Below are 21,342 nucleotides of genomic sequence, written 5' to 3'. Positions count from 1 at the left end.
CGCTATTCTCGTTGAAGTGACTGGAATGTGAAAATTAAGGAGGATTGGCTGCACTAATTGCACTATTTTTCTCTGTATGAGAGCGTACTCTAAAATATGAGATGTAGTCTCATGGTTGATGGTTTTCTTGTCTGTGTCAGATGGGGAATGAGGAGCAGCAGGAGAAGCTGTTGAGGGAGTGGTTGGACTGCTGCGTGACAGAGGGTGGAGTGCTGGTGGCCATGCAGAAGAGCTCCCGCCGGCGGAACCACCCCCTGGTAACACAGATGGTAGAGAAGTGGCTGGACGGCTACCGACAGATCCGCCCCTGTGCCTCGCTCTCTGACGGTGAGGAAGAGGAGGATGATGAGTGACAACTGGAGTAGGCAGGAGTCCACCCTCTTTTTTTTTTTTCCTTTACTTACATGGACAAACTGTGAAGGGAATCATCCTACCCTGGCAGAGGACACACTTAAGAGACTGACAGAAGAAAAACTCCATTGCTGTAAAAAGACTTGGATGACCGAAATAAAGGATTGTAGTTTTCAAATGCTATTGATCTTTGATTTTCTCAAATGTAAATGCATGTGGTTGTTGGAAATATACCAGTATCGGTTTGATGGGCACCGATGAAAGTACACTTCCTAAATGACTGTCCTTTTAGTTGTTTTTCCAGTTGAAATAGAGTTATTGTTTTTTGATGGGCAGGGTCTAGGCCAACATATCTTTGTCAGGGCACCCAACAGAAAACTGCTGCAATTGTGTACTATGAATTTAATTCTTAAAGGGATACTTCAGGATTTTGTCAAAAAGCCCTTTATCTACTTCTCCAGAGTCAGATGAACCCATGGAGATACCATTTGTCTCTGCATCCAGTATGAAGGAAGTTAGAGGTAGTTTCGCAAGCCAATCCTAACTAGCATTAGCGCAGTGAATGATATCTAATAGCAGTTATCATAGACTTTGTCATTGTGCTAACGCTCGTTAGCAACTTCATTCAAACTGCAAGCAGGGACAAATGGGATCCACGGGTTCATCTGGGGAAGTAGATAAAGGGTTTCATTGACAAAATCCCCTTAGTATCCCTTTTAAAACTAAGCACTACACATTTATACAAAGACACATTTGACTAACTGCTTGAATGAATGTCATTTTCAAAGCTACATAAATGAAGTTCCCTTCTCACCTCAAAGCTAGTGTCACTAAGGTCTTGGAGATCATAAACATTGATGTTTAGTTTACCCTTTTCCCCAGAATGGCCAAAATGAAGTCTTATTTTTTTGATCTCCAAACTAATTCTACATATGTTTGGGAGCTTTTGAGCTGAGATTCTGTATTTTTGTCATTTCTTTCAATCTTGATGTTTTGTGGCAGACCTTTTTGCTGTGAGGGAAAATAACCATCTGTAGAAGTTTACTTCAGCACCTCATTTGGATGTTTGGTGCTTTGGAGGAGTGTAAGTCACATTCAACGTCTACATTAAAACAATTTTCTTTTTCTCTGTCCTGCTTCCCTGTCAAGTTTAACCCATGGTACCTGTGTTTTTTTTCTATAATATGCTTCTTGTCTGTGAACCCATCTTGAATTAAGGTATTTGTGAGAGATTGCACATGAACCAAAGTTAAAATATCATGGTCATACTTTTTTATTGGGTTTCCTTGCCATTGAGTTGTACTGTAACTTATTTTGGTGTATTACAATCTAGTTACACACATTAAGCATCGCCTGTATGTTGCTTTGTAATAATGCAATAGTTGCAGATTTAGGTAAAAGCCTGACCTCACTAGTGCCAGAGAGAAAAATAAAGGAAAACCTTTAATGTCCAATTTATGAAGTCTATAAAATGTAAAAATGATAGTGTAGTTTGACCGTTTCAGTATGCATTGACTCGTGTTGTTCACCTGGTTATTAATAGGGATGTCTAAAAAGGAGAGTACTATGACAATATCATAGTGTAGACTATTTATCCTAAATTATATAATGGCTCTTATACATTCTTATGGGAACTTCTATAACCTCCGTGTGGCCAGTAAACCCATTACACCACAAAATCCAGAAAGGGTCAACTGAAGGTCATTACATTAAGTTATGCATTGGTACTATAAACCGTATGCATAAATAAGCAGCAAAGTCAAACACTTTCACAGAGCCTGATAGAACAGCATTTTTTTTATTTGAACTGCACTGAATTTTATATATCACCTTGTACAAATACTCACACTAAAAACCAAACAATCTGTTAGTAGCCTTGTCTTGCTAAAGTCAGGGCACTAGGGATGTTGCTCACAGAGTGCACGATGCCTCCAAGAGCTCCAACTGGCTTTCATTATAAGAACAAGGGGGGGAAAAAAGGGGTGGTTCACATAAGACTATGATTATAAGAACATTTAACTAGGCAATACAAATCTAACAGGACTCTGCAAAAACCTTGAACACCAAAAAACAGAGGTTTGATTTATAAAAATACCACAATGAAGAAAAGGTGGAGACACGCAGAACGATCCAGACTTTTTTCTTTCAGACAATTTGGGGAAAAAGATATCTGCAAAAGTTATTTTTCCTGAGTCAGTAACCTCAATTTCCAAACCCTTTCCTGTCTGGCTGGTGCTACTGTGTAGGTCCTTTTGGTGAGAAAAAAAATGGACATTTTAAGAGAGCCCTCTAGCATACAAACACCTGCGACAATGTCCAAATCCATGATGTGGAGGTCCATGTAAAAGCAGAGGTGCTTTTAACAGTTAGAACGGCTTTTGCATGCATTTCTTATTTCAATATTTTAGTGACAGACCACGACATGATTACTGAATCCGGAGTTGGTATGAAAGTTTACATTGTCTTAAGATTGCGATAATGACCTTTACAGCAAGTCTCATCCCCCTTGTGCGTCAGAACCTGGAGCTTTGAAGAAGCTCTTCAGAGAAACTAGATGTCTAAAAAGGAGTTTACCAGATCAAAATCTTCTCTATAATATATTGGGTGGTCCCCGGGGTTGAGAGATGTTCACAATGGACAAATTCAAACAGTTTCAGGTCCCATATTCACTTAAATTTGGGCTTATTGTTTTGGTCATGAGGCTCAAGAGATCTGGCAACCCTGATGTGTCCATCAAATCCTGTCTGTACATTCAGGAACCAGCAACCTGCAGGGTGAGAGATGGACTAGGACAGGGTTTAGAGGTCCCCATTGAGACTGCTGATGGCATTGGTAACTCCAATTGTCTTTTTCTACTGTCTGACAACTGTATGTCATTTCTTAATAATTTCTTTTTTCACATTGAAGAACAGAAAGACATTCATTTGTAGGGTGGTCTCAGGACAGAGGAAAGAAAAATAGACACACGTGAACTGAAATGATGGAATGGGGCAGGGTGGAGTTGGAGGAAGGCCAGTAACAGATGATGTCATTGTCCTTCCAAGCTCTCTTATTGGTGGGTCAGTCAAGGTGGACGGGCCTTAACTCTGGCATGCGGTAACATCGTGTCCCAGAAAACAGGAATAAAAAATGTAAAAGAAGAGGATCCTTGGAACATGAGTTTTGACGGTCCCCACTTTGGAGAAGCAGTTGTGAATATATTCACTGTCCCCACTTGGTTCCGGTGTTCTGTGAACCCTAACGATCAGTCTGCTGGTCGAAGAGTGGGTGGGTCAGTTGTGTATATATGAACTCCTTCGTCTCTGGATGCAGAGTTATGGCTCGGTCATGTGCTCTCTCATGGGCTCCCCGTTTTTGTAGGGTTGGTTGGGGGACGGGGCCTGGGAGGGGTGGGTACCCGAGGGCAGGGTGTGGGCGATTGTCACCCCCCCAGGCACCATCCCCTCCATTGGCCCATGGATCCCACCAGAGGCCACACCAACCACACCAGGGGGGTACCTGTGCCAGGGAGACATTGGTGAGGTCACATGGTACCATAACAATACCTCATAGGTTACAACAACCTGATCAGCCTTTAAATTGCCATTTTAAGTTGCTACATTTAAAAACACGTGTTGCCTCACATTAGAAATGAGGCAAAGGATCAAATTCAGTGGTGCATTTTATAATCAAAGAAAGTAAAGTCACACATTGGAGAAAGAGTGTGGTGCAAAACAGACATCACATGAAATCTGAAAACTGATTCAACTCTTACATGTCAATTCAGGATTCAAAACGACCACAAGACCTCATCTGTTGTTCTTGGGAAACTGATAAACGTATCAGAGAAATATATCTTGATTTACTAAACCACTCAGATATCAACAAAATATAGTTATAGTTGGCATAATGGGATGGTGTAGGGCTAGGGATGGCAGGTCAAGGAAATATTCCTGACAGAATATCTCAGGGGACAGACACTGAACTATGAGAAAAAGGGGGGTTTAGAAGGAAAATGGTACAAATATACCCAAGTAGACCTCATACTTCCTGTGCAGGAATATGGAATACAACGCAAATGGTTGCCATTATGTGCTACCTTGCAATAGATGTTTGTATTATTTGGCATGGTACAAGTGGCTAGGTTTGGCCACATTTGTTGGTTTTGGGGAAGTAAATGAGGGGTGCAATGAGAGGGTGGGCAGAGCAGGTATATTGGGTCGGAAATAAAGCAGACAGAGACTATACTTTTCAGTATCATGAAAACCAACAGCAGTTCTGCTTTGATCAGCACAGGTGGGCCTGAGCCTATCACTGTGGGTCAGAATTGGTAGTATTTACCTGGTTCTCTATTAGGTATATAATTTGTCTTGCATTCCCCCCGTTCCTATGGCCTGTACCATGGTTTGGTTGACTCGGCTGTGTAAGAGAAGTAGTTCAGTCCAGTTGAGACAGTAGGTATAGGGTGAGAGACTGAGAGGTCAATACTGCGACTTCCTGACAAACAATAGCACGGGATGGTAGTAGCTAATCAATGTTTCCCCATAGCGCTTCATTTCCACTATATGCCACTACGGAAACCAAGACTAAAATACCACCAAGGTTAAATAGAAAAGACAAGAAGTTATCATATATTGAATACAGGGAACAACAAAGTATATATCTGAGCATGGAAATTACTCCAGCTGTACCAATTAAAAAAAATGTATCCCCCTTTTTATCAAAATGATTAAGTCCTGCTTATGTGGATAATATACGCAAGAGGAGGTGGACCTGACCAAAAATAGGGGTTTCCCTACATAACTGTCAGTTTGGTTGTGATTGATACCTGTACGCGGCACCGTTGAGTTCGGGGTGCATTTGCTGCTGTTCCACTGTCCAAGGAGCCGTGGTAACAAAGAACTCCTTGTTGACACAGTTTCGTAAACTGTCGGGGATACGGCCTGCGTCGAAGAAAAAAAAAACATTCCAGTAAAGAATCAGCTCCAAATGAGTTTATAAGTGTGATAAATGTGTGTGTGTGTGTGTGTATGTGTATGTGTACCAGTGACGGCTCTGCGTATCTCTGTGGCGGCTGCCTCTCTCATCTCCAGCGAGGCCTGTTCACTGTACCAGGCCGTGTGAGGAGTACAGATCAGGTTAGGAGCATCCTTCAGAGGACCCTGGGTAAAACTACACACACCAGAGAAAGGGATTGGCGAACTGAACTGGATAATGGAGTTGACGAAGTTATCTTTTCACACAGATAAACACACACTCACCTGAAGGGTTCTGACTCATGGACGTCCAGGGCGGCCCCCCGTATCCTGCCCTCTTTCAGGGCCTGAGCCAAGGCCTTCTCATCCACCAAACCTCCCCGCGCAGAGTTAACCAGAAACGCACCCTGGCGCATCTTAAACAAAAGTAAACCCGTTTTTACTAACATCAACTAGATAGTAGATATCTGCGATGAGATGAAGTGATATTCACTCTCCTGGAGAATACACATGTTGGAGCCCACTTATACAGTATGTGCCTGCAGTGGTGCTTTCAACCATAAAGCCCTAAGGTGCCCTGCAGTATGCTCCTCGTACCAACAGCTTAGATTCAAATCACAAAGAGCTGGATGGAATAAAATAAATGGAATAAAACTTCTGTGTACCAAAAGAGAGAGACAGAGATTAAATGAGAGTATCTGGATAAAAGTAATCCCTTCATCTTGACAAAAGCTGAAATTCACGGTCCTAGTTGTATCTGATCTGTAAAAGGCACAAGCCACAGACACGAACGCACGTACAAACACAGAGATCTTTTGGCAACAAAGTAGTGATGTTCTTTAAGAAACTTTTCTATGGTTTATATGAATATATAATTAGCACGTTAACCAGGTTCTGCCTTGATGAGACCGCCCCTCACATTTCAAAGAGGAAATGGATGTTAGACTTCTACAGCAGCATGCAGTTTTAAAAGCGGACTGTAGGTGGCAGTGCTGATCACCAACCAGGCCTCGAGGCTGGGTGCACAGTACTGTACTGTGCATGGTAAATGATGGCCTATTTTAGCATTGTGTGTGTGTGTATGGGTGTATGTATGAATTGCCTGCAAGTGTGTGTGTGTGTACCTGTTTGATGGTGAAGTCGTTGATGAGGTGGTGGTTGTGTTCGTTCAGGTTGCAGTGCAGGGAGACACAGTCACTCTGGTAGAGCAAGTCCTGCAGGGTGTAGACACGCTGAACACCTAGCGAACGCTCCAGACCGTCCTGCAGGTACGGGTCGTAGAAGATCACGTTGAAGCCAAACACCTTGGCCCGCACTGCCACCGCCTGCCCTGAACGACCTGTAGACATACACATGAATACAGTGTCAGAAGCGGATCACAATGTTATGGCTGTGTGTGTATGTGGACCAAGCACTATCACAACTGAGTGTGTTACTGCCAAAGACCAACATCTCCTGTGACCCACCAAAGCCAATGAGGCCCAGCGTTTCTCCTCGGATCCTGGCGGCTCCGGACGCCACCTCTCTGATCTGCTCCACGCTCTGGACCCGTGTGCCCTCCCGGAGAGCCTGGTACAGCCAGGTGTTCCGCCGGTACAGGTTGAGAATGTGGCACAGAGTGGAGTCTGCTGTCTCCTCCACCGCCGCCGATGGGATGTTACACACCGCTATGCCTGGAAAAGAGAAAGGGAAGACATGATGAGAGAAGAAGAACACCAAGAATGTATAGAAGCCCTGTGCACAGCAATGTGCTGGTTATGGAAGGAACAACTAAGTATCCAAGAAACATGTAGAAACATGTAGAAACATGTACCCACTTGAAAAGGCAATTCAAATTGTAGCGTTCCATAATTATAGTGCAACATTTTTAAAATCAAAGACACGTTTCACACCAGGTTACTATGTTGATTGAGGATTTGTGTTTTAATTATTAAGTGACATGCCTGGGGCAAAAATGACATCTGCGGGGGAGTATTTCTTAATAATGCTTTCACAGTTGTCTGTGTATTTAGGGGATAATACTTCAACTACATGTGCTATGTACTGAAGTATACAATAAGTGTTTGTTTAGGCTACATTCCATAAAGTCTGGGCTGCACTGCTGAGGAGTGTGTTGTTGTTGTCTCTATGTTGTGTCTGTCATATTGGCCGATGCATTAAAATGTCCACTTAGGGGATCAATAAAGTTTGATCTTATACCTCTCTCCTCTATGTTTCCCTCTCTTACCCATCTCTCCGGCTGCCTTGATGTCGATGTTGTCGTAGCCGCTGCCGATGCGGATGATGATGCGTAGAGCCTTGAATTTCTCCAGGTCTTCTCTGGTCAAGGTGATGGTGTGGTACATCATGGCCCCTACTGCCTCGTTCAGCACCTGATGGAGAGGCACCTTCATCATCATCATCATTAAAGGCATTTCATCATTATCTTGAATAAACCCTTTTTTTGTGGTGTATGTGTTCATGTGTACGTGTCAAAAGCCCTGCATGATCAGAATGTGTATATGGAAACAAGGTGAGGGTGGAGACAGGCAGGGTCATAAACTGGATTGATGTTTTATCCAGATCCCCAGATAGCATAGCAAGTGCACCCTGTCAGGCGTTCTGGGTAAATAATAGCTTTAAATTCTCCTCAGGCTAACTGCATTAGCTTGGCCTGCCAGATTAGCATAGCTGTGACTTTCCATAACGGTTTTATTAGAGCTAGCTGGAGTCAGCACTAGATGCTAATTCAAGGTTAAATCTCTCCTCATGCATTCATCTAATTGCTTAGGCTGTGTTGCTAGCCAGAGGCAAGTTTGGCTGGAGACAATACGTCCTGTGGGTTGTAATGGCCAATGCTGTGTGAGTCATTAAGCAAGTAATCACTGAGCAATGTGTCAGACTAAATGGAAAAACTGAACGAGTGGTTCTTTTTTATAACGATGATGGACCAGTATTCAAATATACAGAAATTGTAAAAAAGCAGTTTGATATGGCATAGAGGGATGGACTCAACCCAATAGATGTTTTTCAGAACTCTTTATCCAGATCAAAATGTCGCGAGGAGAGTTTGTGTGGGGGTGGAATGGTATCAGCACACCACTCTATTGTACAGATAAAAGCTGATATAACGCTAAAGACTCATTTGTATCAATTCACTCACAGTCCACAAACAGATGGTTAAACTGCTTACATTGTTCTGACATCAGATGGGGGGGATAACACACTAGCACGCGAACCCTTTAGCCTACACAACACGAGAGTGATAAGTCAGCACGGAAACACGACGAGAGCACGCTAGCACTGCTTTGAAATGGATAGTGAGTCATAGTAACCTCCTAATAGTGCTCCGAATACTATGTAATTCACTGGGGAGAAAGATACAGATTCAGGCTCCTGTCAGGGAACTAACTTGGCTCATCTTTCTCAGGCGATGCACGCAGAGAGGCAGTAGTGTGTGTTTCAGTATGTATGATGAAAGTGGGTGAATTTGTGTGTATGAGAGGTGAGGTCTGTGTGTGTATGTGTAAATGTGAGTCAGCATGTGTGTGTATGTGTTGGTTTGTATTTGAGCCTGTGTGTTTGAGCCAATGTTAGTGGGTTGTTTGCGTGTGAGTGTGCGGCCCTTTCTCCTTTCGTGTGTGTGAAGTGCCACTTCTGCTGTCTCTGCTGACTCGTAGACAAAGGCGGGAGCTCTGTCAATATCTCTACACCCAGGGCAGGCTGCCTCGCTGTGTAATGTATGCGCAAACAACAGCTGTTTGGACAGAAAGCCTTGGTGTGTGTGAACAGGGTAGCACGGAGAGGCCAGGGTCCAGAGAGAAGCACGTCAAAAGAGGTCAACAGAACCCGGGTCCTATTTTTCCTCTCACTTTCTCCTTCCATCTAACCTTTTCTATTGTCCAATCTCACTCGCTTTCTCTCTGTGCGTTACACCCAAATATAAATATATTTTTAAATTGTTCAAAATCTCCTTTGCTGACAAAAGATGTCAACAAAACTTGTTTACAAGATCACAGACAACATGATTATCACGGATTATTTGAGGTTTTGACGCTGATAAACTGTAAGGTCAACATACACGATACATGGAAATTGCTTTGCTTTGTTAAAGGTGCAATATACAGAAATCGCACCACCATTTCCTAGTTGCAGAAATTCTAATAGTTGTCAGGTTCAAATCCAATGAAATGTTATTTGTCACATGCGCCGAACACAACAGGTGTAGGTAGACCTTACTTACAAGCCATTAACCAACAACGTAGTTAAAAAAAATAAAAATAAGATAAAAATAACAAATAATTAAAGAACAGCAGTAAACAACAATAACGGGGCTATATACAGGTGGTACCGGTGCAGAGTCAATGTGCGGGGGCACCGGTGTCGAGGTAATTGAGGTAATATATACATGTAGGTAGGGTTATTAAAGTGACTATGCATAGATAATAACAGAGAGTAGCAGCAGGGTAGAAGAGGGGGGCAATGCAAATAGTATTGGTAGCCATTTGATTAGCTGTTCAGGAGTCTTATGGCTTGGGGGTAGAAGCTGTTTAGAAGGCTCTCGGACCTAGACTTGGCGCTCCGGTATCGCTTGCCGTGCGGGAGCAGAGAGAACAGTCTATGACTAGGGTGGCTGGAGTCTTTGTCAATTTTCAGGGCCTTCCTTTGACACCGCCTGGTATAGTATTCCTGGATGGCAGGAAGCTTGGACCCATTTACTGGGCCATACGCACTACCCTCTGTAGTGTCTTGCGGTCGGGGGCCAAGCGGTTGCCATGCCAGGCATTGATGCAACCAGTCAGGATGCTCTCAATGGTGCAGCTGTAGAACCTTTTGAGGATCTGCCATGCCAAATCTTTTCAGTCTCCTGAGGGGGAATAGGTTTTTTCGTGGTGTCATGGTGTGCTTGGACCATGTTAGTTTGTTGGTGATGTAGACACCAAGGAACTTGAAGCTCTCAATCTACTCCACTACAGCACCGTGGATGAGAATGGGGGCGTGCTTGGTCCTCCTTTTCCTGTAGTCCACAATCATCTCCTTTGTCTTGATCACGTTGAGGGAGAGGTTGTTGTCCTGGCACCACACTGCCAGGTCTCTGACCTCCTCCCTATAGGCTGTCTCGTCATTGTCGATGATCAGGCCTACCACTGTTGTGTCATCAGCAAACTTAATGATGGTGTTGGAGTCGTGCCTGGCCGTGCAGTCAGGAGTGAACAGGGTGTACAGGAGGGGACTGAGCATGCACCCCTGAGGAGCTTCAGTGTTGAGGATCAGCGTGGCAGATGTGTTGCTACGTACCCTTACCACTTGGGGGACGGCCCGTCTGGAAGTCCAGGAGTCAGTTCCAGAGGGAGGTGTTTAGTCCCAGGGTCCTTAGCTTAGTGATGGGCTTTGAGGGCACTATGGTGTTGAACGCTGAGCTGTAGTCAATGAATAACCTTCTCACACAGGTGTTCCTTTTGTCCAGGTGTGAAAAGGCAGTGTGGAGTGCAATAGAGATTGCATCATCTGTGGATCTGTTGGTGCGGTATGCAAATTGGAGTGGGTCTAGGATTTCTGGGATAATGGTGTTGATGTGAGCCATGGCCAGCCTTTCAAAGCACTTCATGGCTACAGACGTGAGCGCTACGGGTCGGTAGTCATTTAGGCAGGTTACCTTAGTGTTCTTGGGCCAGGGTCTATGGTGGTCTGCTTGAAACATGTTGGTATTACAGACTCGGACAGGGAGTTGAAAATGTCAGTGAAGACACTTGCCAGTTGGTCAGCACATGCTCGGAGCAAACGTCCTGGTAATCCGTCTAGCCCTGAGGCCTTGTGAATGTTGACCTGTATAAAGGTCTTACTCACGTCGCCTGCCGAGAGCGCGATCACACAGTCTTCCGGAACAGCTGATGCTCTCATGCATGTTTCAGTGTTACTTGCCTCGAAGCAAGCATAGAAGTAGTTTAGCTCGTCTGGTTGGCTCGTGTCACTGGGCAGCTCTCGGCTGTGCTTCCCTTTGTAGTCTGTAATAGTTTGCCACATCCAACGAGTGTCGGAGCTGGTGTAGTACGAATCGATCTTAGTCCTGTATTGACGCTTTGCATATTTGATGGTTCGACGGAGGGCATAGTAGGGTTTCTTATAAGCTTCCGGGTTAGAGTACCGCTCCTTGAAAGCAGCAGCTCTACTCTTTAGCAATGTGACAAAACAAGCAGTCATTGTGCAGAGAATCATTGTACCATCTAAACCGCTGTGAAATATATTTTCTATAACAAAATTTGTATTTTCAGCTGTTTGAAGCTGGTGAGCAAAACTGAAAGCAAAAGATGCAAAAAATTAAGAATGGGAAGCATAGAAATAGCACACATAGAACATATCTACCGCTTCTTAGCCTTGCTTTCAATTATATTGACAGATCTATAATTCACATTTCTTTGTGAATTTGGTCGCATCGCCCAAAAAGTTACATATTGCAGCTTTCACAAACTTTTTGCACATTTAGTACTTTACACAGAGGGGAAGATTTGATCTTGCACTGGTATATTGCAGATATAGCTAGCTCAGTATACTATGACATTCCTTTACCATAACCAGCAGAGGAGGAGGAGAGGAGGAGCACACTGTCACCCAATGACATTAAATCATAATGAAATCACTGGGAGAGCCAATATACTCTACTGCAATATCAGTTTTATGTTACAGAAAGAGAAGAGGAGGAGGGCGGGAATACAGGGGAAAATGAGGAGAGGAGGGGGAGGTGAAAAGAGCTACAGTTTGAATTGAGGGCATGCACATTGTTAAGGCTTATTCTTTCGTGGAAGCCCATGCAGTCTCAGTGTATCGCATGTGCGTGTATGTGTACGCATGCTCGTGTCAGTGCCTGAAAGAGTGTGCGTGGGCGTACGTGGGTAAGTGTGTGTTGTACCTTCTCATGGATCTCCTGTGTGGACTGGGCATCACAGAAGGCGACAGTGGCCAGGTCTTTGAGGATGGGCATCTCGACTGTACAGTCACGTCCATCCAACAGGGCCACTAGGGGGCGAGGGTGCATGGGCCCATTCATGATCTGGGGCCGGATACCTACAGGCAGAGATAGAGAGAGAGAGACACAGAGAGACAGAGAGAGAGAGAGAGAGAGACACAGAGAGAGAGAGAGAGAGAGAGACAGAGAGAGAGAGAGAGAGAGACACAGAGAGAGAGAGAGAGAGAGAGACAGAGAGAGAGAGAGAGAGAGACACAGAGAGAGAGAGAGAGAGAGACACAGAGAGAGAGAGAGAGAGAGAGAGAGAGAGAGAGAGAGAGAGAGAGAGAGAGAGAGAGAGAGAGAGAGAGAGAGAGAGAGAGAGAGAGAGAGAGAGAGAGAGAGAGAGAGAGAGAGAGATACACAGAGAAAGAGAAAAAGAGAGAGAGTGAGAGAGAGAGAGAGATACACAGAGAAAGAGAAAAAGAGAGAGTGAGAGAGGTGTTAATTATGAAGCCTCCCTAAAGCACACACAGCAGTTACAGTAGAGTACTGTAAGACATACAGCAGTTACAGTAGAGTACTGTAAGACATACAGCAGTTACAGTAGAGTACTGTAAGACACACAGCAGTTACAGTAGAGTACTGTAAGACATACAGCAGTTACAGTAGAGTACTGTAAGACACACAGCAGTTACAGTAGAGTACTGTAAGACATACAGCAGTTACAGTAGAGTACTGTAAGACACACAGCAGTTACAGTAGAGTACTGTAAGACATACAGCAGTTACAGTAGAGTACTGTAAGACACACAGCAGTTACAGTAGAGTACTGTAAGACATACAGCAGTTACAGTAGAGTACTGTAAGACACACAGCAGTTACAGTAGAGTACTGTAAGACACACAGGGAACCTCGTGAAAACCTGAAGGGTCAGACATTGTCAGAAATAAACCACATGGGAGTATAGACCGCATGTGCAGAGTCTCTTTTTAACAGAACAGAACCTTCTCATAGACATTGGATGTGCGTATGCAATCTTTTCACAGCCATGCACTTAAACAACATGTTTGATGTGAAGACTGACAGTTTGATACAATGAATGCTCTGACTCAAACTGGACTGAGTGCTATTCTCCACTATCATCTCCCTCTCACCTAGTAAGACAGATCAATAACACACACTCAACACTTCCTGAAATAACCAACACCTCTTCTGTGTCTCATGTGACTCCAGGTAACTCCAGATACCAGGGAACAAGGCCTTTCACTCCATGAGGTTGAGGTCACTCCCACCCTATCACAACCCTATCACAACCCACAACCCTGCAGAGGCAGTTTGTGTGTGTGTGTGTGTGTGTGTGTGTGTGTGTGTGTGTGTGTGTGTGTGTGTGTGTGTGTGTGTGTGTGTGTGTGTACGCACACACACCTAAGCAAATCACACATGCACTTGTCTTCTGTATCTGTTACAGCCTCATACTATAGACCACAATCTCTCAACCTTCTGCACACACCACACACTACCACCATCCCTGGAGCTTCAATGGTAACACACCAGTAAGCTACAGTACCTAGCCAAGTCCAGATATACAACTCAATAAGGAAACAGAGAGAAAAAGAGAAGAGTGACTGGACAGAATGGAACAAAAAAAAGGAAAGTGGGGAAGTGCACACCATCGCGCCCTACTGCTGTTGTCATGGTGATTACAGGATTTGGGCAGGATTATAAAATATTTTATTTAGTGGCATCTGTGCTGCTGGGGAGCAGATCTGAGCTTTTCTCTCAGCAGTCTCCAGAACTGTAACCTGTGCCCGTCGAATGAGAACACGAGATAGCATCAGGAATACAAAAAGAGAATACATAGAAATGTGTCAGAATGTAACACCAAAATATTTTGCTTCGCAATAACACTCTTTGGTTCTCCCTTCATTTTTTGTGATAACAAAAAACAGCGAACCGCTAAATCCTAAACTGAAGCCAGCCTAATAAATGTATGAATTTCACCATGGTGGCAGTAACCAGGGAGGGTGAAATCATAACGTGATGGTAGGGGAACATATTTTCATATAGTACACCCTATAGACATCCTGTATAATGTCACAGCTGTGACAGACAGCCAGTATCCACTGAGGTCACCACCGAGCCATGTGAGTGTGGAGGAGTTCGGAAAGACTAGTGCATAGATTTGATCATGGGCTAGTCTTTCGGTCACTGTGTCAAACTCTCAATGCCTTGTACATGAAGGAGCGCAGGGGAAGGAAATTGCCATGACAACATTGCTCTTTACAATTGAGTGAATAGGGTACCTACAGCATCAATATCCCTGGAAGAGTGAGGTCAATATAGCTATAGTGTTCCACAGAGACACACCAGTCTCCTAATACCCCCATTAACATAGCACAACATAGCTGGGAGCAGAAGGTCTCCCTCCTTCTGTATAGCCGTGTGCTCGGGTGTGGCTGAAACGGCCAAATCTACTAATTGAAGAGGTGTCCACATATCTTTGGCCATGTAGTGTTTTTGCTGCAGTGTGCAGGTCCAATAGGCCTTAAGGTTGGGAAGATATTCTCCCTCCCTCCCTCCTCTCGTAAGAGGCTGGCGAAAAACTGGAAACACTGTAGGAAGTGGGTCAATATACTTACGATTCATTATTACCTTGTGGCTAATACTAGCACCCTAATAAGACCGAATAAGAAGCTGTGCTAAATACATGATACATTGCTGGTTAATTAGCTACTAATGAGAGCCTAATGAGGTTCTAATACCTGGTCACAAATTCTGAAGAGCTTCTTAAAGCAGCCTGGGAGGCAAGTCACGCCTACACCCTGTGTGAAATGCAAGTCACATCACGTCAAATGTGCTACAGCGCCATACTGTGCCAATATGTTCGTAATGCCATAATGCAGTACTAATGTATGCATACATGTTCTGGGTAATCTGAAAATAAAGTGAAGATTAACAGATATGCACACACACAAGTGCACAAACTCACCAGTACACACACACATACAGTGCCTTCAGAAAGTATACAGACCCCTTGACTTTTTCCACATTTTGTTACAATTTCCTCAGCAATCTACACACTATACCCCATAATGACAAAAACAAAAAACAAAAATACATTATTTACATAAGTATTCAGACCCTTTGCTACGAGACTCGAAATTGAGCTCAGGTGCATCCTGTTTCCATTGATCATCCTTGAGATGTTTCTACAACTTGGAGTCCAGCTGTGGTAAATTCAATTGATTGGACATGATTTGAAAAGGCACACACCTGACTATATAAGGTCCAACACTTAACAATGCATGTCAGAGCAAAAACCAATCCATGAGGTAGAAGGAACTGTCCTTAGAGCTCCGAGACAGGATTGTGTCGAGGCAGAGATAATCAAAGTCACCTCAAATTTTATTGCTCACATACACATGGTTAGCAGATGTTAATGCGAGTGTAGCGAAATGCTTGTGCTTCTAGTTCCGACCATGCAGTAATATCTAACAAGTAATCTAACAATTTCACAACAACTACCTTATACACACAAGTGTAAAGGAATGAATAAGAATACATACATAAAAATATGTGGATGAGCGATGGCCGAACGGCATAGGTAAGATGCAGTAGATGGTATAGAGTACAGTATTTACATATGAGATGAGCAATGTAGGGTATGTAAACATTATATAAAGTGGTGGCATTGTTTAAAGTGGCTAGTGATACATTTATTACATCCAATTTTTTATTATTAAAGTGGCTAGAGATTTGAGTCAGTATGTTGGCGGCAGCCACTCAATGTTAGTGATAGCTGTTTAACAGTCTGATGGCCTTGAGATAGAAGCTGTTTTTCAGTCTCTCGGTCCCAGCTTTGATGCACCTGTACTGACCTCGCCTTCTGGATGATAGCGGGGTGAAAAGGCAGTAACTTGGGTGGTTGTTGTCCTTGATGATCTTTTTGGCCTTCCTGTGACATCGGGTGGTGTAGGTGTCCTGGAGGGCAGGTAGTTTGCCCCCGGTGATGCGTTGTGCAGACCTCACTACCCTCTAAAGAGCCTTACGGTTGTGGGCGGAGCAGTTGCCGTAACAGGCGGTGATACAGCCCGACAGGACGCTCTCGATTGTGCATCTGTAAAAGTTTGTGTTTTTGGTGACAAGCCGAATTTCTTCAGCCTCCTGAGTTGAAGAGGCACTGCTGCGCCTTCAACCCCACGCTGTCTGTGTGGGTGGACCATTTCAGTTTGTCCGTGTTGTGTACGCCAAGGAACTTAACTTTCCACCTTCTCCACTACTGTCCTGTCGATGTGGATAGGGGGCTGCTCCCTCTAATGTTTCCTGAAGTCCACGATCTTCTCCTTTGTTTTGTTGACATTGAGTGTGAGGTTATTTTCCTGACACCACACTCTGAGGGCCCTCACCTCCTCCCTGTAGGCCGTCTCGTTGTTGTTGTTAATCAAGCCTACCACTGTAGTGTCTTCTGCAAACTTGATGATTGAGTTGGAGGCGTGCATGGCCACGCAGTCATGGGTGAACAGGGAGTACAGGAAAGGGCTGAGAACACACCCTTGTGGGGCCCCAGTGTTGGGGATCAGCGGGGTGGAGATGTTGTTTCCTACCCTCACCACCTGGGGGCGGCCCGTCAGAAAGTCCAGGACCCAGTTGCACAGGGCGGGGTCGAGACCCAGGGCCTCGAGCTTAATGACGAGTTTGGAGGGTTTCTATGGTGTTAAATGCTGAGCTGTAGTCGATGAACAGCATTCTTACATAGGTATTCCTCTTGTCCAGATGGGTTAGGGCATTGTGCAGTGTGATTGCGTCGTCTGTGGACCTATTGAGGCGGTAAGCAAATTGGAGTGGGTCTAGGGTGTCAGGTAGGGTGGAGGTGATATGGTCCTTGACTAGTTGCTCAAAGCACTTCATGATGACGGAAGTGAGTGCTACGGGGCGATAGTCATTTAGCTCAGTTACCTTAGCTTTCTTGGGAACAAGAACAATGGTGGCCCTCTTGAAGCATGTGGGAACAGCAGACTGGGATAAGGATTGATTGAATATGTCCGTAAACACTCCAGCCAGCTGGTCTGCGCATGCTCTGAGGACGCGGCTAGGGATGCCGTCTGGGCCGGCAGCCTTGCGAGGGTTAACACGTTTAAATGTTTTACTCACGTTGGCTGCAGTGAAGGAGAGGAGAGTTGTTTAGTTTGTCTGGGAGCAAGACATCGTGGTACGCGACGGGGCTTGTTTTCTTTTCGTAGTCCGTCATTGACCGTAGACCCTACCACATACCTCTCGTGTCTGAGCCGTTGAATTGCGACTCTACTTTGTCTCTATACTGACACTTAGCTTGTTTGATTGCCTTGTGGAGGGAATAGCTACACTGTTTGTATTCGGTTATGTTTCCGGTCGCCTTGCCCTGATTAAAAGCAGTGGTTCGTGCTTTCAGTTTTGCGTGAATGCTGCCATCAATCCACGGTTTCTGGTTGGGGAAGGTTTTAATAGTCGCTGTGGGTACAACATCACCGATGCACTTGTTAATAAACTTGCTCACCGAATCAGCGTATTCATCAATGTTATTGTCCGACGCTATGCGGAACATATCCCAGTCCATGTGATCGAAGCAATCTTGAAGCGTGGAATCCGATTGCTCGGACAGGCATTGAACAGACCTGAGCACGGGCGTTTCCTGTTTTAGTTTCTATCTATAGGCTGGGAGCGATAAAATGGAGTCGTGGTCAGATTTTCCGAAAGGAGGGCGGGGGAGGGCTTTGTATGCGTTGCAGAAGTTAGAGTAACAATGATCCAGAGTTTTGCCAGCCCGGGTCGCGCATTCAATATGCTGATAAAATCTAGGGAGCCTTGTTTTTAGATTAGCCTGTTAAAATCCAGCCTCAGGATATGCAGCCTGCAGCATTGAAGGTCCACAAGAACACAGTGGCCTTCATCATTCTTAAATTGAAGAAGTTTGGAACCAGCAAGACTCTTCATAGAGCTGGCTGCCTGGCCAAACTGTGCAATCGGGGGAGAAGGGCCTTGGTCAGGGAGATAACCAACAACCTGATGGTCACTGACAGAGCTCTAGAGTTCTTCTGTGGAGTTAGGAGAACCTTGCAGAAAGACAACCATCTCTGCAGCACTCCACCAATCAGGCCTTTATGGTAGTGAATGTCCAGACGGAAGCCACTCCTCAGTAAAAGGCACATGACAGCCCACTTGGAATTTGCCAAAAAGCACCTAAAGACTCTCAGACCATGAGAAACAAGATTGAACTCTTTGGCCTGAATGCCAAGCGTCAAGTCTGGAGGAAACCTGGCACCATCCTTACGGTGAAGCATGGTGGTTACAGCATCATGCTGTGGGGATGTTTTTCAGCAGCAGGAACTGGGAGACTAGTCAGGATCAGGGCAAAGATGAACAGAGCAAAGTACAGCGAGATCCTTAATGAAAACCTGCTCCAGAGCGCTCAGGACCTAAGACTGGGGCGAAGGTTCACCTTCCAACAGGACAACGACCCTAAGCACACAGCCAAGACAATGCAGGAGTGGCTTCGGGACAACTCTCAATGTCCTTGAGTGGCCCAGCTAGAGCCCGGTCTTGAACATCTCTGGAGAGACCTAAAAATAGCAGTGCAGCAACGCTCCCCATCCAACCTCACAGAGTTTGAGAGGATCTGCAGAGAAGAATTGGATCAACTCCCCAAATACAGGTGTGCCAAGCTTGTAGTGTCATTCCCAAGAAGACTAAAGGCTGTAGTCGCTGCCCAAGGTGCTTCAACAAAGTACTAAATAAAGGGTCTGAATACTTATGTAAATATAATATTTCAGTTATTTAAAAAATATATAAATATATAAATTAGCAGAAGTTCCTAAAATCCAGTTTTTGCCCTGTCGTTATGGGGTATTGTGTGTAGATTGATGAGGGGGAAAAACTATTGTATCAATTATACCATAAGTGCAACCTAACAAAATGTGGAAAAAGTCCAGGGGTCCGAATACTTTCCTTAGGCACTGTATGTGCACACTGCTCATAGGCACACACACACAGTTGGATTGGATTCATCCAGTCCAGCTGCTCTTGTTAACTAGCTCTGTTCCCCATGGGATCCCACATCATTACAGAACTGATGTGTCCTCTGGTATCTCATCACCACAGCTGGTCCAGGGCCAGTGCTTGTGCAACCCACGTGGTTCTGTGAACCACACTCATGTGATAAGTAACATTGCCAGAGACACCAAGACTTAGCTACTCAAGCAGTGATTCTCAACCAATTTGCTAGCAGGAACAGACAGCTAATAGGGTCCCTTGAGGACCACTGAAATGAAAACTACCCAGGGAAAACTATGAAGTTCCTAGTTGTGGGTCCTGATATTTTTCCTCCGCCAGGAACCTGTGTGTTCTGGGAACCAGACACGAAGTTACAGTTGTGTGTCCAATCAAACCCACCACCACAGCTGGTCCTAGATCAGCACTTACAGGCTTCTAATCCAACTTGGCAATGTGTCTCACCCTCTGTACTAAAGGCACTGGTCTGTTTAGCACCATGGGAGTTTGGCAGGCTAACCTGAGCCCCACCCAACACCTGTGTCATAGGAAACCATTGCGGGGGTAAACACTAGTCAAAACAGGGTGGAGAGACTCCACACTAGACAAAATATTAGGCTCATTTTGAGGAAATAAATAAATAAAATGAGCCCTTTGTTTTAGTGAATAAAGATGCCACTGTAACTTTTGAAGCCAACAATTTGATACAATGATGCACTTCATAGTTAATAGATAATCAATTACTACACTGAGCTACGTAATGGTCTATTTGCTTAAGTGGAAACAAATGTAGACAATTTTACTCTGATTTCCTCTGCATTATTATCACAGAACACTAACACAACCAATAGATGACGTTGCTCTGAGACTCACAAGGGAGTGTGTCACCACCATGCAGTGTTGCTGTGCTACTGCTCCCGGGATGACCTTGAGATTGACACCAGGCCAGTATGAACCAAGCTGTCAGAGAGCAGAGAGACATGAGCATCCAACCACAGATAAGCCCAGATTTTCTGCCCCTAAAAACCTTTCTGGATTCTGACAACAGAAATAGAATCAGACAACTCTTATTCTCTGCTGCCAGAGGGTGAGAGTCACAGATTTAGAGGAGAATCGTATCCAAAAGAGAGCAGAACAATTGAGAAACAATTCCTCATTTTAATTTTCTCATCAGTTTCTCTTGGAACTTGAGTTGTATTTCATTAGTAGCTTCCATCCTATTGTATGCAGTCATTTGTAAGCTAACTCACTTTGTACCCTTCTTCAAAGCACCCTTCAAATAACAGAATTAGTGATATGTGATATTTGTGTGTGCCTCATTTCCCTTTTACTTTAAAAGACTCTAGCTGTCAGCTGTTTGTACGATTTTCCTGACAGAAGACCCAGCTTTGAGGTAGAAATGAACCACCTTGAGACACCAAGGACTGTCTCACATACCTGATACGTTGTTGTTTACACGCTGCATAGCTCCAGCAACAATGTCCCATCTGGAAACAAACAGTTTAGCATACTTGCTAATAAAACAGTGAGATAGTTTGACTAAATAAGGGAGTGTTGCACTCCCCCTGTCCTCCGATCAGGTTTTCCGCGACAGATTATGGGGAGAAATGTGCACGGTTATTCAAATATTCGAACGGACTTTAACTTGTGTGAGTATTCCTTTTTGCAAGAAAAAAAATGATAACCCTGAAAAGGCTTTTTCTAAATGTAATTAAAATATCCATGTGACATTGTTGCATACATGAATATACCATGACATTTCAAATTATGCATTTATATGTGGTTTTTTTTAACCCAATTTCACAGTATCCAATTGGTAGTTACAATCTTGTCTCATCCCTGCAACTCCCGTACGGACTCGGGAGAGGAGAAGGTCGAGGGCCATGCGTCCTCCGAAACACAACCCAACCAAGCCGCACTGCCTCTTGACACAATGCCCTCTAACCCGGAAGCCAGCCGCACCAATGTGTCGCACCAATGTGTCGGAGGAAGCACCGTACACCTGGCGACCGCTTCAGCGTGCCCTGCGCCCAGCAACTCCCAGCAACCACCGCGCCACTCGAGAGGCCCCAAATTATACATTTTATAA

At 44.5% G+C, this 21,342-nt stretch overlaps 2 protein-coding genes across 11 annotated transcripts in view; one reads left to right on the top strand and one right to left on the bottom strand.

Annotated features, from left to right (window-relative positions):
* Positions 1-1,697, top strand: part of LOC129857620 (ubiquitin thioesterase Zranb1-like) — a 39,703-nt gene extending 38,006 nt beyond the window's left edge. Inside the window, exon 10 of the mRNA XM_055926063.1 lies at positions 141-1,697. Within this exon, the coding sequence (XP_055782038.1) occupies positions 141-353 (213 nt within the window). The 3' untranslated portion in view covers positions 354-1,697. The remainder of the gene's footprint in view (positions 1-140) is intronic.
* A 433-nt stretch (positions 1,698-2,130) lies between these two features.
* The window catches only part of LOC129857635 (C-terminal-binding protein 2-like), a 134,499-nt gene continuing 115,287 nt past the window's right edge, over positions 2,131-21,342 (bottom strand). For 5 of the 10 annotated variants that reach the window (XM_055926087.1, XM_055926109.1, XM_055926094.1 and 2 more), the window contains 8 exons: positions 12,193-12,347; positions 7,534-7,678; positions 6,773-6,979; positions 6,431-6,645; positions 5,592-5,722; positions 5,375-5,502; positions 5,159-5,273; positions 2,131-3,849 (listed from right to left, as the gene is read on the bottom strand). In XM_055926087.1, the coding sequence (XP_055782062.1) occupies positions 3,666-3,849; positions 5,159-5,273; positions 5,375-5,502; positions 5,592-5,722; positions 6,431-6,645; positions 6,773-6,979; positions 7,534-7,678; positions 12,193-12,347 (1,280 nt within the window). In that variant the 3' untranslated portion in view covers positions 2,131-3,665. The other 5 variants (XM_055926126.1, XM_055926153.1, XR_008759936.1 and 2 more) reach the window with 4 other exon arrangements.

The sequence above is a fragment of the Salvelinus fontinalis genome, chromosome 1, assembly GCF_029448725.1.
Source record: "Salvelinus fontinalis isolate EN_2023a chromosome 1, ASM2944872v1, whole genome shotgun sequence".
NCBI classification, from domain to species: domain Eukaryota; kingdom Metazoa; phylum Chordata; class Actinopteri; order Salmoniformes; family Salmonidae; genus Salvelinus; species Salvelinus fontinalis.
This window is presented reverse-complemented; position numbering and strand designations above follow the sequence as displayed.